The sequence below is a fragment of the Oncorhynchus mykiss genome, chromosome 17, assembly GCF_013265735.2.
Source record: "Oncorhynchus mykiss isolate Arlee chromosome 17, USDA_OmykA_1.1, whole genome shotgun sequence".
NCBI classification, from domain to species: Eukaryota; Metazoa; Chordata; class Actinopteri; order Salmoniformes; family Salmonidae; genus Oncorhynchus; species Oncorhynchus mykiss.
Genome location: NC_048581.1, coordinates 6,280,398 through 6,302,319, shown reverse-complemented (window position 1 = coordinate 6,302,319; position 21,922 = coordinate 6,280,398). Strand labels below are relative to the sequence as shown.

At 42.6% G+C, this 21,922-nt stretch overlaps 1 protein-coding gene across 1 annotated transcript; it reads right to left on the bottom strand.

Moving 5' to 3' along the window:
• Positions 1 to 3,347: 3,347 nt before the first annotated feature.
• Positions 3,348 to 5,966, bottom strand: LOC118940064 (gastrula zinc finger protein XlCGF49.1-like). The gene is made up of 2 exons (XM_036948290.1): positions 5,954 to 5,966; positions 3,348 to 4,117 (listed from the first exon to the last, which is right to left on the bottom strand). The coding sequence occupies exons 1-2, from the start codon at positions 5,964 to 5,966 to the stop codon at positions 3,528 to 3,530; spliced, it is 603 nt and encodes a 200-aa protein (XP_036804185.1). The 3' UTR covers positions 3,348 to 3,527.
• Positions 5,967 to 21,922: the final 15,956 nt, after the last annotated feature.

The window sequence follows — 21,922 nt, the reverse complement described above, 5'->3', positions numbered from 1 at the left end:
CGCAAGGCACTGTAGTCACTAGATGGAGAATCTGATTAACAGTCTATTCAGTAGAAAGAGATGTAGTCACTAGATGGAGGATCTGACTAACAGTCTATTCAGTAGAAAGAGATGTAGTCACTAGATGAAGGATCTGATTGGGTGATCATCGTTGAGACTTTATTGGTTAGATGTATTGCGGTAATTAAAATGAATGTACTCCCCCCAGCTGTTATGTCCCTTGCAGATGATCTCCCATCATATCACTGAGAAGTTCTTTAAAACAGAGCAATGTCACTATTTATTTGGTACAACAAGCAACCTAAAATTAAATTAGAAAAACTGCCAATCAAAAATGGGGTCTTGGCTGTACCTGTCTGTACCTGGCTGTACCTGTCTGTACCTAGCTGTACCTGGCTGTACCTAGCTGTACCTAGCTGTACCTGGCTGTACCTGTCTGTACCTGTCTGTACCTAGCTGTACCTGGCTGTACCTAGCTGTACCTGGCTGTACCTGTCTGTACCTAGCTGTACCTAGCTGTACCTGGCTGTACCTAGCTGTACCTGGCTGTACCTGTCTGTACCTAGCTGTACCTGGCTGTACCTAGCTGTACCTGTCTGTACCTAGCTGTACCTGGCTGTACCTAGCTGTACCTGGCTGTACCTAGCTGTACCTGGCTGTACCTGGCTGTACCTGGCTGTACCTGGCTGTACCTGTCTGTACCTGGCTGTACCTGGCTGTACCTAGCTGTACCTGGCTGTACCTAGCTGTACCTGGCTGTACCTGGCTGTACCTAGCTGTACCTAGCTGTACCTAGCTGTACCTGGCTGTACCTGTCTGTACCTGGCTGTACCTAGCTGTACCTGGCTGTACCTAGCTGTACCTAGCTGTACCTGGCTGTACCTGGCTGTACCTGGCTGTACCTAGATGTACCTGGCTGTACCTGTCTGTACCTGGCTGTACCTAGCTGTACCTGGCTGTACCTGGCTGTACCTAGCTGTACCTGTCTGTACCTAGCTGTACCTGGCTGTACCTGGCTGTACCTAGCTGTACCTGTCTGTACCTAGCTGTACCTGGCTGTACCTGGCTGTACCTAGCTGTACCTGTCTGTACCTGGCTGTACCTGGCTGTACCTGGCTGTACCTAGCTGTACCTGGCTGTACCTGGCTGTACCTGGCTGTACCTAGCTGTACCTGTCTGTACCTGGCTGTACCTAGCTGTACCTGGCTGTACCTGGCTGTACCTAGCTGTACCTGGCTGTACCTAGCTGTACCTGGCTGTACCTGGCTGTACCTGGCTGTACCTAGCTGTACCTAGCTGTACCTGGCTGTACCTAGCTGTACCTGGCTGTACCTGGCTGTACCTAGCTGTACCTGGTTGTACCTAGCTGTACCTGGCTGTACCTAGCTGTACCTGGCTGTACCTAGCTGTACCTAGCTGTACCTGGCTGTACCTAGCTGTACCTGGCTGTACCTGGCTGTACCTAGCTGTACCTGGCTGTACCTAGCTGTACCTGGCTGTACCTAGCTGTACCTAGCTGTACCTGGCTGTACCTGGCTGTACCTAACTGTACCTGGCTGTACCTAGCTGTACCTAGCTGTACCTGGCTGTACCTGGCTGTACCTAGCTGTACCTGGCTGTACCTAACTGTACCTGGCTGTACCTAGCTGTACCTGGCTGTACCTAGCTGTACCTGGCTGTACCTAACTGTACCTGGCTGTACCTAACTGTACCTAGCTGTACCTGGCTGTACCTGGCTGTACCTAGCTGTACCTGGCTGTACCTAACTGTACCTGGCTGTACCTAGCTGTACCTAGCTGTACCTAGCTGTACCTAGCTGTCAGTATTATCATTGATCTACACAATTTAAGTTCATCTCTGAGTGGAATGAGCAACACCCAACTCATGCACACACACAAAGACACAAATACCCTTACATTTATGACTTTTTGTGAAAGTTGTTGTTTGGGTTGAAATGATGTGGAAACAACGTTGAGTCAACCAGTTTTTTGTCCAAGTGGGGGTTTTGTTTGTGGAAGAGAATATGGTCGACGTTGCTGTCTGAAAGTGATTTCTATGTCCTTCGGTTGTCCTCTCGTTGGCCTGTTAATGACATCATCTCCGGATGTTCTCACCATATTTAATGTGTAATTGTGACTTTATAGTGCAGCTGTTTCTTTGTAGTAAAACACAAGTAATGTCCTGGTCATTGATGTGTCGTGTCGTAACCTTGTTGAGCTTATTAAAGAAATGTGTTTGAAGTAAAATATGTTTGAAATAAAGAGTGTCTCAGTCTTTGAAAGGGTCATTTGTAATCTTTAAGATGTCCCCTTTACCGAAGACCTAAACAGACCTAAACAGATACGTTCTCAGCTGTCCAGATGTAATGGTACGGTGGAAATTACTAGATTATGTTATAATGCTGTTATTGCATCGAATGGTTGATTTTATGCAACAGAACAGAGGGGTTGTTAGAACGCTCATCTGTGTGTGTTCTACTGCGGATGGACCTCTAGGAGATCTACGATGTCTTTGGGTGATACCGCATTCCAGAGCATGAGTTAATGTTTCTATACTGGGGTACCAGGGGGAGATGGCAGTTGGGGGGGCAGTTGTTACAACAGATACTGTCTGCTGTGAATTCTAAGTATCTTTCATACTAGTCTTAACCTTGTGACCCATTCCATACATCTGGTGTTTGTCATGTAGACTGAAGGAGGATGGACTTCGCTATAAAACGCTGTGGCTCAAACCAGATCGCTGACTTCTCAGTGATCACCTCCAGGGGTGATATAAAACGCTGTGGCTCAAACCAGATCGCTGACTTCTCAGTGATCACCTCCAGCTCCATTACTGCAGTAATTTAAATAATAAAGTTGACTTGTTTTGAAGAAATGTTGATTACAATAATTCCACCATAATGGTCAAGAGGTTGTGAACCTAGAGGGGCCCTTGCACACGTGTTTACGTACACATGTTGTCTGTTTATGAAGGAATAAATGATTGACAGGATATAGAACACGCAACAATTTACTAATGACTTAAACAGATCATTTTACCCAGGAGTGGGACAACATTCCACAGGCCACAATCAACTATAGGCAAATGGTGGTCACATCAGATACTGACTGGTTTTCTGATCGTGCCCCTACCATTTCTTCAAGGTATCTGTGACCATACAGATGCATATCTGTATTCCCAGTCATGTGAAAAACATAGATTCGGCCTCTAATGAATTTATTTAGATTGACTGATTTCCTTAATATGAACTTTAACTCAGTAAAAATGTTTGAAATTGTTACATTTTGTGTTCATATTTTTGTTCAGTATTTACATACACACACATGTTATATATATATATATATATATATATATATATATATATACACAAAAACATATATGGGGGATTAGAAATGAAGTAGACAATTACATTGATGGAAGCTACAATCTAAGTTCAATATTAAAGCTGATCTTCCCCCTAGGACCAAAGACTTTTTACTCTAAAAATGTTCAGCCTACATCTATCCTATGTTCTACTGTTCTACTGTTCAGACTGTGTGTAATCTTTCATGTCTTTTCAGGTTACATAAGTGGGTAAAACTCCTTCCACACTGGGAGCAGTGGTAAGGCTTCTCGCCTGTGTGTATTCTTTGATGTATTTTCAGTTTACATAAGTGGGCAAAACTCTTTCCACACTGGGAGCAGGGGTACGGCTTCTCCCCTGTGTGTAATATCTCATGTGTTTTCAGGTTACATGAGTGGGTAAAACGCTTTCCACACTGGGAGCAGGGGTAAGGCTTCTCACCTGTGTGTAATCTCTCATGCGATTTCAGGTTACATAAGTGGGCAAAACTCTTTCCACACTGGGAACAGTGGTAAGGCTTCTCCCCCGTGTGTATTCTCTGATGTGTTTTCAGTTTACATAAGTGAGCAGAACTCTTTCCACACTGGGAGCATTGGAAAGGCTTCTCCCCTGTGTGTATGCTCTCATGTTTTTTCAGGTTGCTTTTCTGGGTAAAACTCTTTCCACACTGGGAGCAGTGGTAAGGCTTCTCCCCTGTGTGTATTCTCTCATGTTTTTTCAGGTGCTCTTTCTGGTTAAAACTCTTTCCACACTGGGAGCAGAGGTGTTGTCTTGCTGGTTTGGACTTCACTGGCTCTGGTTCCTCTGAGTCTGGTCTTTCTCCTGCCAAAGACAGAGTGTTCACTTAAATAGAGACCTGAACAAAACCTCCACATGACAAAACGGCCTTGCTACGAGGGTAAAATCCTAATCAGATCCCTCAATAATCTGAGGCAAATTTGAACAATCTTGGTGTGACTTAGCTTCCTGGTAATTACTAATAATATTTTATAAAAGTCAGATCACAAAAAACGAAACAGTTCCAGGACACTGAAGACATGTTTTACAAATCAGAACACAAAACAGTTCTATGACACAGACGTCACTGGATTCCAACCGAGCAGGTGGTTTTAAATATTCAACCTTTAGTTAACTAAACAGTTCTAGGACACTGAAGACACAGACATTGCTAGATTCCAATCAGCAGGTGGTTCTAAATATATAACTTTCATAGCTGTATGATACAGAATGTGACCTACACACTTCCTTAAACATAAAATAACTAAAGAAGTCATTTTGTGCGGGTTTTTGTTTTTACATTGGCGGCAAAAGCACGTGCTTTGACACAAAGCACATCAGTAACATCTCCCTGTTGTTGAAAGGGTTCGACACATGCTGTTTAAAAGGACCAATTTCTTATTTAAACGTTCAGATTTTCAACATTTTGACTAGCGCTGATGTCATATTTTGGGTAAAGTGAAAAATAAGAAGGTGAAATATTTTGGGTAGATGTTCCTAAAACTGATAGTAACTATATATAGTAAGTTTATATACAGCCATATTATAAAGTCTGAAAGGGCTTGTTCATTCACATGAATTCACTATGACATCATCATATGTTTCTAAAACTGATAGAAACTACACTGAACAAAAATATAAACACAACATGTAAAGTGTTGGTCCCATGGCTTCATGAGCTGAAATAAAAGATCCCTGAAATGTTCCATACGTACGAAAAACTTATTTCTCTCAAAATTGTACACAAATTTGACATCCCTGTTACTGAACATGTATTCTCTGCCAAGATAATCCATCCACCTGACAGGTGTGGCATATCAAGAAGCTGATTAAACAGCATTATCATTACACAAGTGCACCTTGTGCTGGGGACAATAAAAGGCCACTCGAAAATGTGCAGTTTTGTCACACAGAAATGCCAGATGTCTCAGAGGGAGCCGGCAATTGGTATGCTGACTGCAGGAATGTCCACTGGAGCTGTTGCCATGGAATTTTATGTACACTACCAGTCAAAATGTTGGAGTCACCTACTCATTCATGGGGTTTTTCTTTACTTTTACAAATTTTTACATTGTAGAATAACAGTAAAGACATCAAAACTATGAATAAACATAAGGAATCAGGTAGTAACCGAAAGTGTTTAACAAATCAAAATATATATTAGATTCTTCAAAAGTAGCCCCCCCTTCGCCTTGATGACAGCTTTGCACACGTTTGGCATTCTCTCAACCAGCTTCACATGGAATGCTTTTCCAACCAGTCTTGAAGGAGTTCACACATATGCTGAGAACATGTTGGCTACTTTTCCTTCACTCTGCGGTCCGACTCTATCCCAAACCATCTCAATTTGGTTGAGGTCGGGGGATTGTGGAGGCCAGGTTATCTGATGAAGCACTCCATCACTCTCCTTCTTGGTCAAATATACCTTACACAGCCTGGAGGTGTTTTGTGTCATAGTCCTGTTGAAAAACAAATTAAAGCCCCACTAAGCCCAAACCAGATGGGATGGCGTATCGCTGCAGAATCCTGTGGTAGCCAACCTGGTTAAGTGTGACTTCTAAATCAATCACTGACAGAGTCAACAGCGAAGCACCCGCACACCATCACACATACGGAGATCATCCATTCACCTACTCCGCGTTTGAAACCAAAGATTGCAAATTTGGACTGATCAGACCAAAAGGACTGATATCCACCGGTCTAATGTCCATTGTTCGTGTTTCTTGGCCCAAGCAAGTCTCTTCTTATTGGTGTCCTTTAGCTGTGGTTTCTTTGCAGCAATTCAACCGTGAAGGACTGATTCATGCAGTCTCCTCTGAACAGTTGATGTTTTTTTTTTATTTTTTTTTTTTATTTCACCTTTATTTAACCAGGTAGGCTAGTTGAGAACACCTTTATTTAACCAGGTAGGCTAGTTGAGAACACCTTTATTTAACCAGGTAGGCTAGTTGAGAACACCTTTATTTAACCAGGTAGGCTAGTTGAGAACACCTTTATTTAACCAGGTAGGCTAGTTGAGAACACCTTTATTTAACCAGGTAGGCTAGTTGAGAACACCTTTATTTAACCAGGTAGGCTAGTTGAGAACACCTTTATTTAACCAGGTAGGCTAGTTGAGAACACCTTTATTTAACCAGGTAGGCTAGTTGAGAACACCTTTATTTAACCAGGTAGGCTAGTTGAGAACACCTTTATTTAACCAGGTAGGCTAGTTGAGAACACCTTTATTTAACCAGGTAGGCAAGTTGAGAACACCTTTATTTAACCAGGTAGGCTAGTTGAGAACACCTTTATTTAACCAGGTAGGCTAGTTGAGAACACCTTTATTTAACCAGGTAGGCTAGTTGAGAACACCTTTATTTAACCAGGTAGGCTAGTTGAGAACACCTTTATTTAACCAGGTAGGCTAGTTGAGAACACCTTTATTTAACCAGGTAGGCTAGTTGAGAACACCTTTATTTAACCAGGTAGGCTAGTTGAGAACACCTTTATTTAACCAGGTAGGCTAGTTGAGAACACCTTTATTTAACCAGGTAGGCTAGTTGAGAACACCTTTATTTAACCAGGTAGGCTAGTTGAGAACACCTTTATTTAACCAGGTAGGCTAGTTGAGAACACCTTTATTTAACCAGGTAGGCTAGTTGAGAACACCTTTATTTAACCAGGTAGGCTAGTTGAGAACACCTTTATTTAACCAGGTAGGCTAGTTGAGAACACCTTTATTTAACCAGGTAGGCTAGTTGAGAACACCTTTATTTAACCAGGTAGACTAGTTGAGAACACCTTTATTTAACCAGGTAGGCTAGTTGAGAACACCTTTATTTAACCAGGTAGGCTAGTTGAGAACACCTTTATTTAACCAGGTAGGCTAGTTGAGAACACCTTTATTTAACCAGGTAGGCTAGTTGAGAACACCTTTATTTAACCAGGTAGGCTAGTTGAGAACACCTTTATTTAACCAGGTAGGCTAGTTGAGAACACCTTTATTTAACCAGGTAGGCTAGATGAGAACACCTTTATTTAACCAGGTAGGCTAGTTGAGAACACCTTTATTTAACCAGGTAGGCTAGTTGAGAACACCTTTATTTAACCAGGTAGGCTAGTTGAGAACACCTTTATTTAACCAGGTAGGCTAGTTGAGAACACCTTTATTTAACCAGGTAGGCTAGTTGAGAACACCTTTATTTAACCAGGTAGGCTAGTTGAGAACACCTTTATTTAACCAGGTAGGCTAGTTGAGAACACCTTTATTTAACCAGGTAGGCTAGTTGAGAACACCTTTATTTAACCAGGTAGGCTAGTTGAGAACACCTTTATTTAACCAGGTAGGCTAGTTGAGAACACCTTTATTTAACCAGGTAGGCTAGTTGAGAACACCTTTATTTAACCAGGTAGGCTAGTTGAGAACACCTTTATTTAACCAGGTAGGCTAGTTGAGAACACCTTTATTTAACCAGGTAGGCTAGTTGAGAACACCTTTATTTAACCAGGTAGACTAGTTGAGAACACCTTTATTTAACCAGGTAGGCTAGTTGAGAACACCTTTATTTAACCAGGTAGGCTAGTTGAGAACACCTTTATTTAACCAGGTAGGCTAGTTGAGAACACCTTTATTTAACCAGGTAGGCTAGTTGAGAACACCTTTATTTAACCAGGTAGGCTAGTTGAGAACACCTTTATTTAACCAGGTAGGCTAGTTGAGAACACCTTTATTTAACCAGGTAGGCTAGTTGAGAACACCTTTATTTAACCAGGTAGGCTAGATGAGAACACCTTTATTTAACCAGGTAGGCTAGTTGAGAACACCTTTATTTAACCAGGTAGGCTAGTTGAGAACACCTTTATTTAACCAGGTAGGCTAGTTGAGAACACCTTTATTTAACCAGGTAGGCTAGTTGAGAACACCTTTATTTAACCAGGTAGGCTAGTTGAGAACACCTTTATTTAACCAGGTAGGCTAGTTGAGAACACCTTTATTTAACCAGGTAGGCTAGTTGAGAACACCTTTATTTAACCAGGTAGACTAGTTGAGAACACCTTTATTTAACCAGGTAGGCTAGTTGAGAACACCTTTATTTAACCAGGTAGGCTAGTTGAGAACACCTTTATTTAACCAGGTAGGCTAGTTGAGAACACCTTTATTTAACCAGGTAGGCTAGTTGAGAACACCTTTATTTAACCAGGTAGGCTAGTTGAGAACACCTTTATTTAACCAGGTAGGCTAGTTGAGAACACCTTTATTTAACCAGGTAGGCTAGTTGAGAACACCTTTATTTAACCAGGTAGGCTAGTTGAGAACACCTTTATTTAACCAGGTAGGCTAGTTGAGAACACCTTTATTTAACCAGGTAGGCTAGTTGAGAACACCTTTATTTAACCAGGTAGGCTAGTTGAGAACACCTTTATTTAACCAGGTAGGCTAGTTGAGAACACCTTTATTTAACCAGGTAGGCTAGTTGAGAACACCTTTATTTAACCAGGTAGGCTAGTTGAGAACACCTTTATTTAACCAGGTAGGCTAGTTGAGAACACCTTTATTTAACCAGGTAGGCTAGTTGAGAACACCTTTATTTAACCAGGTAGACTAGTTGAGAACACCTTTATTTAACCAGGTAGGCTAGTTGAGAACACCTTTATTTAACCAGGTAGGCTAGTTGAGAACACCTTTATTTAACCAGGTAGGCTAGTTGAGAACACCTTTATTTAACCAGGTAGGCTAGTTGAGAACACCTTTATTTAACCAGGTAGGCTAGTTGAGAACACCTTTATTTAACCAGGTAGGCTAGTTGAGAACACCTTTATTTAACCAGGTAGGCTAGTTGAGAACACCTTTATTTAACCAGGTAGGCTAGATGAGAACACCTTTATTTAACCAGGTAGGCTAGTTGAGAACACCTTTATTTAACCAGGTAGGCTAGTTGAGAACACCTTTATTTAACCAGGTAGGCTAGTTGAGAACACCTTTATTTAACCAGGTAGGCTAGTTGAGAACACCTTTATTTAACCAGGTAGGCTAGTTGAGAACACCTTTATTTAACCAGGTAGGCTAGTTGAGAACACCTTTATTTAACCAGGTAGGCTAGTTGAGAACACCTTTATTTAACCAGGTAGGCTAGTTGAGAACACCTTTATTTAACCAGGTAGGCTAGTTGAGAACAAGTTCTCATTTGCAACTGCGACCTGGCCAAGATAAGGCATAGCAGTGTGAACAGACAACACAGAGTTACACATGGTGTAAACAATTAACAAGTCAATAACACAGTAGAAAAAAGGGGAGTCTATATATACATTGTGTGCAAAAGGCATGAGAAGGTAGGCAAATAATTACAATTATGCAGATTAACACTGGAGTGATAAATGATCAGATGGTTATGTAAAGGTAGAGATATTGGTGTGCAAAAGAGCAGAAAAATAAATAAATAAAAACAGTATGGGGATGAGGTAGGTGAAAATGGGTGGGCTATTTACCAATAGACTATGTACAGCTGCAGCGATCGGTTAGCTGCTCAGATAGCAGATGTTTGAAGTTGGTGAGGGAGATAAAAGTCTCCAACTTCAGCGATTTTTGCAATTCGTTCCAATCACAGGCAGCAGAGAACTGGAACGAAAGGCGGCCAAATGAGGTGTTGGCTTTAGGGATGATCAGTGAGATACACCTGCTGGAGCGCGTGCTACGGATGGGTGTTGCCATCGTAACCAGTGAACTGAGATAAGGCGGAGCTTTACCTAGCATGGACTTGTAGATGACCTGGAGCCAGTGGGTCTGGCGACGAATATGTAGCGAGGGCCAGCCGACTAGAGCATACAAGTCGCAGTGGTGGGTGGTATAAGGTGCTTTAGTGACAAAACGGATGGCACTGTGATAAACTGCATCCAGTTTGCTGAGTAGAGTGTTGGAAGCAATTTTGTAGATGACATCGCCGAAGTCGAGGATCGGTAGGATAGTCAGTTTTACTAGGGTAAGTTTGGCGGCGTGAGTGAAGGAGGCTTTGTTGCGGAATAGAAAGCCGACTCTTGATTTGATTTTCGATTGGAGATGTTTGATATGGGTCTGGAAGGAGAGTTTAGAGTCTAGCCAGACACCTAGGTACTTATAGATGTCCACATATTCAAGGTCGGAACCATCCAGGGTGGTGATGCTGGTCAGGCGTGCGGGTGCAGGCAGCGAACGGTTGAGAAGCATGCATTTGGTTTTACTAGCGTTTAAGAGCAGTTGGAGGCCACGGAAGGAGTGCTGTATGGCATTGAAGCTCGTTTGGAGGTTAGATAGCACAGTGTCCAAGGACGGGCCGGAAGTATATAGAATGGTGTCGTCTGCGTAGAGGTGGATCAGGGAATCGCCCGCAGCATGAGAAACATCATTGATATATACAGAGAAAAGAGTCGGCCCGAGAATTGAACCCTGTGGCACCCCCATAGAGACTGCCAGAGGACCGGACAGCATGCCCTCCGATTTGACACACTGAACTCTGTCTGCAAAGTAATTGGTGAACCAGGCAAGGCAGTCATCCGAAAAACCGAGGCTACTGAGTCTGCCGATAAGAATACGGTGATTGACAGAGTCGAAAGCCTTGGCAAGGTCTATGAAGACGGCTGCACAGTACTGTCTTTTATCGATGGCGGTTATGATATCGTTTAGTACCTTGAGCGTGGCTGAGGTACACCCGTGACCGGCTCGGAAACCAGATTGCACAGCGGAGAAGGTACGGCGGGATTCAAGATGGTCAGTGATCTGTTTGTTGACTTGGCTTTCGAAGACCTTAGATAGGCAGGGCAGGATGGATATTGGTCTGTAACAGTTTGGGTCCAGGGTGTCGCCCCCTTTGAAGAGGGGGATGACTGCGGCAGCTTTCCAATCCTTGGGGATCTCAGACGATATGAAAGAGAGGTTGAACAGGCTGGTAATAGGGGTTGCGACAATGGCGGCGGATAGTTTCAGGAATAGAGGGTCCAGATTGTCAAGCCCAGCTGATTTGTACGGGTCCAGGTTTTGCAGCTCTTTCAGAACATCTGCTATCTGGATTTGGGTAAAGGAGAACCTGGAGAGGCTTGGGCGAGTAGCTGCGGGGGGGGGGGGGGGGGAGCTGTTGGACGAGGTTGGAGTAGCCAGGCGGAAGGCATGGCCAGCCGTTGAGAAATGCTTGTTGAAGTTTTCGATAATCATGGATTTATCGGTGGTGACCGTGTTACCTAGCCTCAGTGCAGTGGGCAGCTGGGAGGAGGTGCTCTTGTTCTCCATGGACTTCACAGTGTCCCAGAACTTTTTGGAGTTGGAGCTACAGGATGCAAACTTCTGCCTGAAGAAGTTGGCTTTAGCTTTCCTGACTGACTGTGTGTATTGGTTCCTGACTTCCCTGAACAGTTGCATATCGCGGGGACTGTTCGATGTTAGTGCAGTCCGCCACAGGATGTTTTTGTGCTGGTCGAGGGCAGTCAGGTCTGGAGTGAACCAGGGGCTATATCTGTTCTTAGTTCTGCATTTTTTGAACGGAGCATGCTTATCTAAAATGGTGAGGAAGTTACTTTTAAAGAAAGACCAGGCATCCTCAACTGACGGGATGAGGTCAATGTCCTTCCAGGATACCCGGGCCAGGTCGATTAGAAAGGCCTGCTCACAGAAGTGTTTTAGGGAGCGTTTGACAGTGATGAGGGGTGGTCGTTTGACTGCGGCTCCATAGCGGATACAGGCAATGAGGCAGTGATCGCTGAGATCCTGGTTGAAGACAGCGGAGGTGTATTTGGAGGGCCAGTTGGTCAGGATGACGTCAATGAGGGTGCCCTTGTTTACAGAGTTAGGGTTGTACCTGGTGGGTTCCTTGATGATTTGAGTGAGATTGAGGGCATCTAGCTTAGATTGTAGGACTGCCGGGGTGTTAAGCATATCCCAGTTTAGGTCACCTAACAGAACAAACTCTGAAGCTAGATGGGGGGCGATCAATTCACAAATGGTGTCCAGGGCACAGCTGGGAGCTGAGGGGGGTCGGTAGCAGGCGGCAACAGTGAGAGACTTATTTCTGGAGAGAGTAATTTTCAAAATTAGTAGTTCGAACTGTTTGGGTATGGACCTGGAAAGTATGACATTACTTTGCAGGCTATCTCTGCAGTAGACTGCAACTCCTCCTCCTTTGGCAGTTCTATCTTGACGGAAGATGTTATAGTTGGGTATGGAAATCTCAGAATTTTTGGTGGCCTTCCTGAGCCAGGATTCAGACACGGCAAGGACATCAGGGTTAGCAGAGTGTGCTAGAGCAGTGAGTAAGACAAACTTAGGGAGGAGGCTTCTGATGTTGACATGCATGAAACCAAGGCTTTTTCGATCACAGAAGTCAACAAATGAGGGTGCCTGGGGACATGCAGGGCCTGGGTTTACCTCCACATCACCCGCGGAACAGAGAAGGAGTAGTATGAGGGTGCGGCTGAAGGCTATCAAAACTGGTCGCCTAGGGCGTTGGGGACAGAGAATAAGAGGAGCAGGTTTCTGGGCATGGTAGAATATATTCAGGGCATAATGCGCAAACAGGGGTATGGTGGGGTGCGGGTACAGCGGAGGTAAGCCCAGGCACTGGGTGATGATGAGAGAGGTTGTATCTCTGGACATGCTGGTTGTAATGGGTGAGGTCACCGCATGTGTGGGGGGTGGGACAAAGGAGGTAACAGGGGTATAAAGAGTGGAACTAGGGGCTCCATTGTAAACTAAAACAATGATAACTAACCTGCACAACAGTATACAAGGCATATTGACATTTGAGAAAGACATACAGCGAGGCATACAGTAATCACAGGTGTTGAATTGGGAGAGCTAGCTAAAACAGTAGGTGAGACAACAGCTAATCAGCTAGCACAACAACAGCAGGTAGAATGGCGATTGATTAGGCAGAGAGGGTCGGATTAACTACACACAGAGCCTAAGTGCGGCTGGGGCCGACAGATAAAACATAAACAAGCAGAATGGATTACCGTGATTAATGGACAGTCCAGCATGCATCAGCTATGTAGCCAAGTGATCAGTGTCCAAGGGGCAGCGGTGGATGGGGCAGGGAAGCTGGACTGGCGAGTGTTATCCAGGTTAGAAAACTAACAATGACCAAATAGCTTGTAGCCAGTTAGCTGGTTAGCTTCTGGAGGTTCTTGAGTGTGTTCTAAAATGTAAAGATAATAGCGGTTCCGTATCACATTGGGTGAGGCAGGTTACCGGAAGGTATAAACAAATTAAAAATCGAAAAGGGATAGAAAGTAAATATGGGTTCAGTGAGTGTTTGGGACGCGGCGATTCAGACGGTTAGCAGGCCTGTGCTAACAAGCTAACAGTTAGTAGACGGTGCTAAACACGGTAGCAGTTAGCGGACCGGGCTAAACAAGCTAGCAGTTAGCAGGCCGAATTTGCAAGCAAGGAGATAGCAAGGGCTAGAGAGTTAGCCTTTGGGGACGTCGCGATGGGGGTATCTGTTTATTCCTCTTCATGCAGTGACATCGATGGACCGGTCGTGGGTCTGGATATTGTAGCCCAGGAGCTCAAAATGTTCCGTTTGCGATGGGAATCCGGGGATGAAAAATAAAATAATAAATAGGTCCGTTATGCTCTGGTTAGAGTCGCGTTGTTCGAACTGGCGAGAGCTTTCCGAGCTAAAGGTTAGCTGATGACCGGTTAGCTGAAGACCGCTAGCAATGTTTTGCTGAAGCTGGTAGTTCGTTGGCTAGCTTCAGTTGAGGGGTTCCAAGGTCCGAAGTAAATATAAATACTTTAGGAAAAATAGCTACGTTGGGTGAGGCGGGTTGCAGGAGAGTATTTAGAAGAAGTTGAGGTTCAGCAAAAAGTTTTAAAGATATGTGAAGAAAAAAAAACGAAAACAAACGATATATACAAGGGACACAACACGACAATACGTCCTACTGCTACGCCATCTTGGATCCAATGTTGAGATGCGTCTCTTAATTTAACTCTGTGAAGCATTTATTTGGGCTGCAATTTCTGAGGCTGGTAACTCTAATGAAGTTATTCTCTGCAGCAGAAGTAACTCTGGGTCTTCCTTTCCTGTGGTGGTCCTTAAAGTAATGAGAGCTAGTTTCATCATAGCGCTTGATGTTTTGTGCGACTGCACTTGAAAGAACTTGACATTTTCCGGATTAACTGACCTTCATGTCTTCAAGTAATGATGGAATGTGGTTTCTCTTTGCTTATTTGAGCTGTTCTTGCCATAATATGGACTAGATCTTTTCCAAATAGGACCATCTTCTGTATACCCCCCCCCCCCCCTTGTCACAACACAACTGATTGCCTCAAACACATGAAGGAAAGACATTCCACAAACTTTTAACAAGGCACACCTGTTAGTTTAAATGCATTCCAGGTGACTACATCTTGAAGCTGGTTGAGAGAATGCCATGAGTGTGCAAATCTGTCATCAAGTCAAAGGGTGGTTACTTTGAAGAATCTCAAATATACTTTGATTTGTTTAACACTTTTTTGGTTACTTAATGATTCCTTATGTGTTATTTCATAGTTTTGATGACTTCACTATTATTCTACATAGTCAAAATAAAGAAAAACACCTGGAATGAGTTGGTGTAATATATAGTCTATATATATATATATATATATATATATATATATATATATATATATATATATATATATATATATATATATATATATATATATATATATATATATCAGTATATATATCAGTATATACAGTGACTTGCGAAAGTATTCGGCCCTCTTGAACTTTGCGACCTTTTGCCACATTTCAGGCTTCAAACATAAAGATATAAAACTGTATTTTTTTGTGAAGAATCAACAACAAGTGGGACACAATCATGAAGTGGAACGACATTTATTGGATATTTCAAACTTTTTTAACAAATCAAAAACTGAAAAATTGGGTGTGTGGCGCTACAAAGTATTAACTTAAGGGGGCTGAATAATTTTGCACGCCCAATTTTTCAGTTTTTGACTCACAAGAAAAGCTTTTCACTCATATTTCATGGCTTTTTGAGAGTTTAAAATATATATTTGCCTTTTTTAACAAGTCCTGAAGATCAGATGTTAATGAAGCAATACAGACCACATAGAAGTGTCTGGAGTTTAGTTTGCCTGTTCTACAGTCTAGTAAAGAAAGGGGGGGGGGGGGGGTTGACTGGGACAGACAATGTAACATCTATAATGTTTTGAGAAAATGTTTTTGTAAAACATGCTCCTTTTGAAACTTTCTCTCTAAATCTGACTTTCATTATGGTTTTATATGGTCTATTGGTTTCTCTCTAAATCTAACTTTCATTAAGGTTTTATATGGTCTATTGGTTTCTCTCTAAATCTAACTTTCATCAAGGTTTTATATGGTCTATTGGTTTCTCTCTAAATCTAACTTTCATCAAGGTTTTATATGGTCTATTGGTTTCTCTCTTTTCATTGGCAGAATCCTTTTTCAGTGTTATGATATTCATAACATCCATATCCACCAGTCTATCTTCCTGTCAACTAACAGAACTCTGCTAGTTGTCCTGGTAACAGATACCAGTTTTCTTCATGTCAACTATTTTTATTGTTATTTTATATTTATTTTATATTTAACCTTTATTTAACCAGGCAAGTCAGATAAGAACAAAATCTTATTGACAATGACGGCCTAGGAACAGTGGGTCAACTGCCCTGTTCAGGGGCAGAACGGCAGATTTTTACCTTGTCAGCTCGGGGATTCGATCGGTTAGTGGTCCAACGCTCCAGCAGACTACTCCAACCACCAGGCTACCTGCCACCCCAAAACTAACAGAACTCTGCTGGTTGTCCTGGTAACAGATACCAGATCTATTTCATTTGTTCAAACTAAACTACAGCACTTACTCTGATGAGTCAAATCTGATCCTTTCCTCTCTTCTCCTCCTCTCACAGTTCCACTCAGCCCCTTTGTTTTCCTGCAGTCCACCAGCAGCACAGACAACCTCTTCATACCCAGCAGTAAGGTGCTACCGGGAGAGGCTCGACACGGGGACTCCGGGAGGGAGGAAGGGCTATCGTTGTCCTGGTAACCATAAAGAGGGAACACAGACACATATCATTATGGATGCTGATGTCACTGTTGTCATAAAGTGCTTTCCAGAAACCCAGCCCCAGATAGAGCAAGCTGTATGCTAGACCAGACCAAGCTGTACCATCTGGTGTTCTGATCTGGAGAGACTCTTCTCTGCCTCGTCAGCATCAGGATGTTGTTGAGGCTCCCCAGAGGATCCATAATAGTCATGTCTCTCTCCTGTGTGAACGAGAACATCAAACAGATATTGAACTTATTGAACTTTATTTTAAAATCATAGGGTCTTAGACGAGGCATTAATATATCTCAACTTGGCATATAATGCAAATGTGAAAGGGTTGTTGCACGAAACAGGTGTATTTTGTGTCCCTTCGATATTTTATGAAGAAATTATGCTCCAATATTGAATTTTAAAAGCCTGTTGCAATAGATGAGGTGCAGTTTAATATAGACCACATGGATAATTTAATACATAATCTAAAAGTCCCCAAAATATATGAACCAATGGCAGATTGACCCTTTAACAATTTATACAGTACTGAACAACATATTCAAGTGTAGAACTTCAGTAGAATGCCCCTTAAAATCCCCACATTCAATAACTGCATAGTTTGTATCCCTGTTGAAGACAGTACTCACTGGTGTTAATCAGATATTCTGTCTCCTCCTCTTTCACTCCCAAAACGTCTTCCTCCTTCACCTTTATTGAGACAGCATCCTCTTCCTCTCGAAACGGTTCTTTCTCTTCCTTCACTAAAACAGCCTCCTCTTCCTCCATTTTCATTCTGAATAATTCTTTCTCTCCTTTCATTGTAATATCCTCCTCTTCGTCTTTCACGACAATGTTCAGCGCCAGAGCATCTTTCTCTCCTTTCACTGTAATATCCTCCTCTTCTTCGTCTTTCACGACAATGTTCAGCGCCAGAGCTTCTTTCTCCAAACAGCAGACCTCATCTTCTTTAGCAGGGGATGCGTAGTTTAGTGAGCTCATGGTCAGTGATGTTAGTTAGCATTAGCGACTAGCCTAGTGCTAGGCTCAGTATCAATATTTAACAAGTTTGCAAATTGAACAAGGAAATTAGGTTAAAGTTAACCAGTAGATACGTCGCCAGAAATGTGTTTTCAACACTGAGATTAGCTAATGTACATTAATAATGTCTAAAACCTCAATCTTTCAGTTTTATGTTGGCTAGCTAGCTACCGAGGTGGTTGAAAGAGTAGCCGTGTTGTTGTTCCTGAGGAAGCGTCCCGTCCAGTCCATTATACGTCACACAAGAAGCATCACCCGAAAGACGCTCATCGCCATCTGCTGGCTGGAGTGGGTAACGCAGTTTGGAAACAAAAGTTACAACTCTTTTGTATTGGAAAAAACGTCATAATAATTCAACAATAAACTGATATATTTTCTCTTACAAATAATAATTTCCGGTAAACAGACGTAGAAGCTTAATATGAATATGTAGATGATGATGATTAAATACTTATATGAATAGGTAGTGTGTTAATGTGTGTTTTCTCTGTTAATTTTTTACATTCGTTTTAATCTAGATGCGATCATGCTATCCACTTTAATCAGTGTAAGATACAAACCATCCTGTAAACAACAGTGCAAATGCATCACATGCAAATAGCACTTGATTTTCTGATTATCTGTAGTGCTATACACTGGGTATAAAAAACTTTAGGAACACCTGCTCCTTCCTTGACATAGACTGACTAGGTGAATCCAGGCTAAAGCTATGATCCCTTATTGATGTCACTAGTTAAATCCACTTCAATCAGTTTCGATGAAGAGGGGGAGACAGGTTAAATAAGGATTTTTAAGCCTTGAGACAAATGAGACATGGATTGTGTATGTGTGCCATTCAGATGGTGAATGGGGAAGACAAAATATTATAAGGGTCATTGAACAGGGTATGATAGTAGGTGCCAGGCGCACTGGTTTGTGTCAAGAACTGCAACGCTACAGCTTCCCATGTGCACCAAGAATGGTCCACCAGCCAAAACAGTGGCGGTCAGTGCCGTTTCAGATGAGGGAGGACCATTTGTTTTTTCATGAGCATGGCCTTATTTCTACACAAGCATATTGGATGACTGTCATTCATATCCCATTCACCCTGTTCAATGTAGCATGAACGGGTTTAGGCTACTACATGATACTCACATTTTCACTATAACCATCATGAGGTTGCTACAACCTGGCCTATGAATGAAAGTTTAGAATGTAGGTGCACACTGGTCGAGAGAAAAATACTGCCTAGCACACTCTTGACTACATCTAGCTGATAAATGGGTGTCATCAGTAGTCCGACAGTTTCAAACAAGAGATTCTATTGGACAAATGTTGATCCCGGTTTTGTTCCGTTTATGTAATGTTTGTCAACAGAATCGGAGGACTGAATACACCCCTGATCATGCATAAACACAGGTCACTTTCATAACAGCCACGTTGTATTCCTTCTCTCCTCCTCTCACCTTTTCCCCCTCGCTTCTGTACTTCAATGCACAACACATCAGCTGTATGTGACCAGGAAAGAAAACATTTACAAGCCAAACCATATCATAACTGAAACACACAGCTCACATTGTTGTCACCATATTAGCTAAAGTAACATCATAGTCAACAGAGATAATAGAACTAACCTGCTACAATCATAGCAACGCTCTGTTTGAGCCAAGTGTTTGAGTAGACTAAACTAGATGGCTGCATTTGCTAGCTAAGTAAGTGAAACTGAAAGTGCAAAATAAGTGACGAAATATCTCTCTCTCGCTTCTCCTTCATTTTGGAATAAAATCATTTGTTCAAAACTGTTCAACTATTGTATTTTTCTCTCTTTGGGTCAACTACTCACCACATGTTATGCACTGCAGTGCTAGCTAGCTGTAGCTTTTGCTTTCAGTACTAGATTAATTCTCTGATCCTTTAATTGGGTGGACAACATGTCAGTTCATGCTGCAAGAGCCCTGATAGGTTGGAGGACGTCCTCCGGAAGTTGTCATAATTATTGTGTAAGTCTATAGAAGCCTTGAGAACCATAATCCTCCTAGGTTTTGTATTGAAGTAAATGTACCCAGAGGAGGATGCAAAAGAGTATGTTTTAATCAATTATTTGGTGACGTGATTATATTTAGTAGAGTTTTATCAACAAAAAAAAAATCAATGAGGAGGAGGGTCCTTCCTCCTCTGAGGAGTCAACATGGGCCAGCATCCCTGTGGAACACTTTCGACAGCTTGAAGAGTCAATGAATTGAGGCTGTTCTGAGGGAGAAAGGGGAGGGTCCAACTCCATATTAGGAAGGTGTTCCAAATGTTTGGTATAATCAGTGGATATATCTGTCATTTAGCAGACACTTTTATCCAAAGGGATTTGCAGTCATGTGTGCAAACACTTTACATATGGGTGGTCCCAGGAATCAAACCCACTACCCTGGTTTAACAAGCACTATACTCCACCAACTGAGCTACAGGACCACAAGGAATGATCAAGGATGACGCAGAGAAAAAAAAACACACACACACACACACACACACACACACACACACACACACACACACACACACACACACACACACACACAGCCTGAATTTGAAAAATCGAATTTAATTAAAGACAGTAACATTGAAACTGACAAACTCCATATTTAGTTCAAATCAAATGTTATTTGTCATACATACAACAGGTGTAGACGTCACTGTGAAATGCTGAATACAACTGCTATAGCTATACCTTACCGTGAAATGTTTCTTACAAGCACAGCCTGGAATCTAACCAAGGAAATTCTTACTGACAAGCACTTACACACAATGTAGTTAAGAAAAATAAGAGTTAAGAAAATATTTACTAAATAAACAAAAAACAAAAAAAGTAACACAATTAAATATCAATAACGAGGCTATATACAGGAGGTACCAGTACAGAGTCAATGTGGAGGCTATATACAGGAGGTACCAGTACAGAGTCAATGTGGAGGCTATATTTGATTTGATTTGATTTGATATGCAGGGGGTACCGGTACAGAGTCAATGTGGAGGCTATATACAGGAGATACCAGTACAGAGTCAATGTGGAGGCTATATACGTGGGGTACCGGTACAGAGTCAATGTGGAGGCTATATACAGGGGGTACCAGTACAGAGTCAATGTGGAGGTTATATACAGGAGGCACCAGTACAGAGTCAATGTGGAGGCTATATACGTGGGGTACCGGTACAGAGTCAATGTGGAGGCTATATACAGGGGGTACCAGTACAGAGTCAATGTGGAGGTTATATACAGGAGGCACCAGTACAGAGTCAATGTGGAGGCTATATACAGGGGGTACCAGTACAGAGTTAATGTGGAGGCTATATACAGGAGATACCAGTACAGAGTCAATGTGGAGGCTATATTCAGGGAGTACCAGTACAGAGTCAATGTGGAGGCTATATACAGGGGGTACCAGTACAGAGTTAATGTGGAGGCTATATACAGGAGATACCAGTACAGAGTCAATGTGGAGGTTATATACAGGGGGTACCGGTACAGAGTCAATGTGGAGGCTATATACAGGGGGTACCAGTACAGAGTCAATGTGGAGGTTATATACAGGGGGTACCGGTACAGAGTCAATGTGGAGGCTATATACAGGGGGTACCAGTACAGAGTCAATGTGGAGACTATATACAGGGGGTACCAGTACAGAGTCAATGTGGAGGTTATATACAGGGGGTACCGGTACAGAGTCAATGTGGAGGCTATATACAGGGGGTACCAGTACAGAGTCAATGTGGAGGCTATATACAGGGGGTACCAGTACAGAGTCAATGTGGAGACTATATACAGGGGGTACCAGTACAGAGTCAATGTGGAGACTATATACAGGGGGTACCAGTACAGAGTCAATGTGGAGGTTATATACAGGGGGTACCGGTACAGAGTCAATGTGGAGGCTATATACAGGGGGTACCAGTACAGAGTCAATGTGGAGGCTATATACAGGGGGTACCAGTACAGAGTCAATGTGGAGGCTATATACAGGGGGTACCAGTGCAGAGTCAATGTGGAGGCTATATACAGGGGGTACCAGTACAGAGTCAATGTGGAGGCTATATACAGGAGGTACCAGTACAGAGTCAATGTGGAGGCTATACACAGGGGGTACCAGTACAGAGTCAATGTAGAGGCTATATACAGGGGGTACCAGTACAGAGTCAATGTAGAGGCTATATACAGGGGGTACCAGTACAGAGTTAATGTGGAGGCTATATACAGGAGGTACCGGTACAGAGTTAATGTGGAGGCTATATACAGGAGGTACCGGTACAGAGTCAATGTGGAGGCTTTATACAGGGGGTACCAGCACAGAGTCAATGTGGAGGCTATATACAGAGGGTACCAGTACAGAGTTAATGTGGAGGCTATATACAGGGGGTACCAGTACAGAGTCAATGTGGAGGCTATATACAGGAGGTACTTGTACATAGTGAATGTGGAGGCTATATACAGGAGGTACCAGTACAGAGTCAATGTGGAGGCTATATATAGGAGGTACCAGTACAGAGTCAATGTGGAGG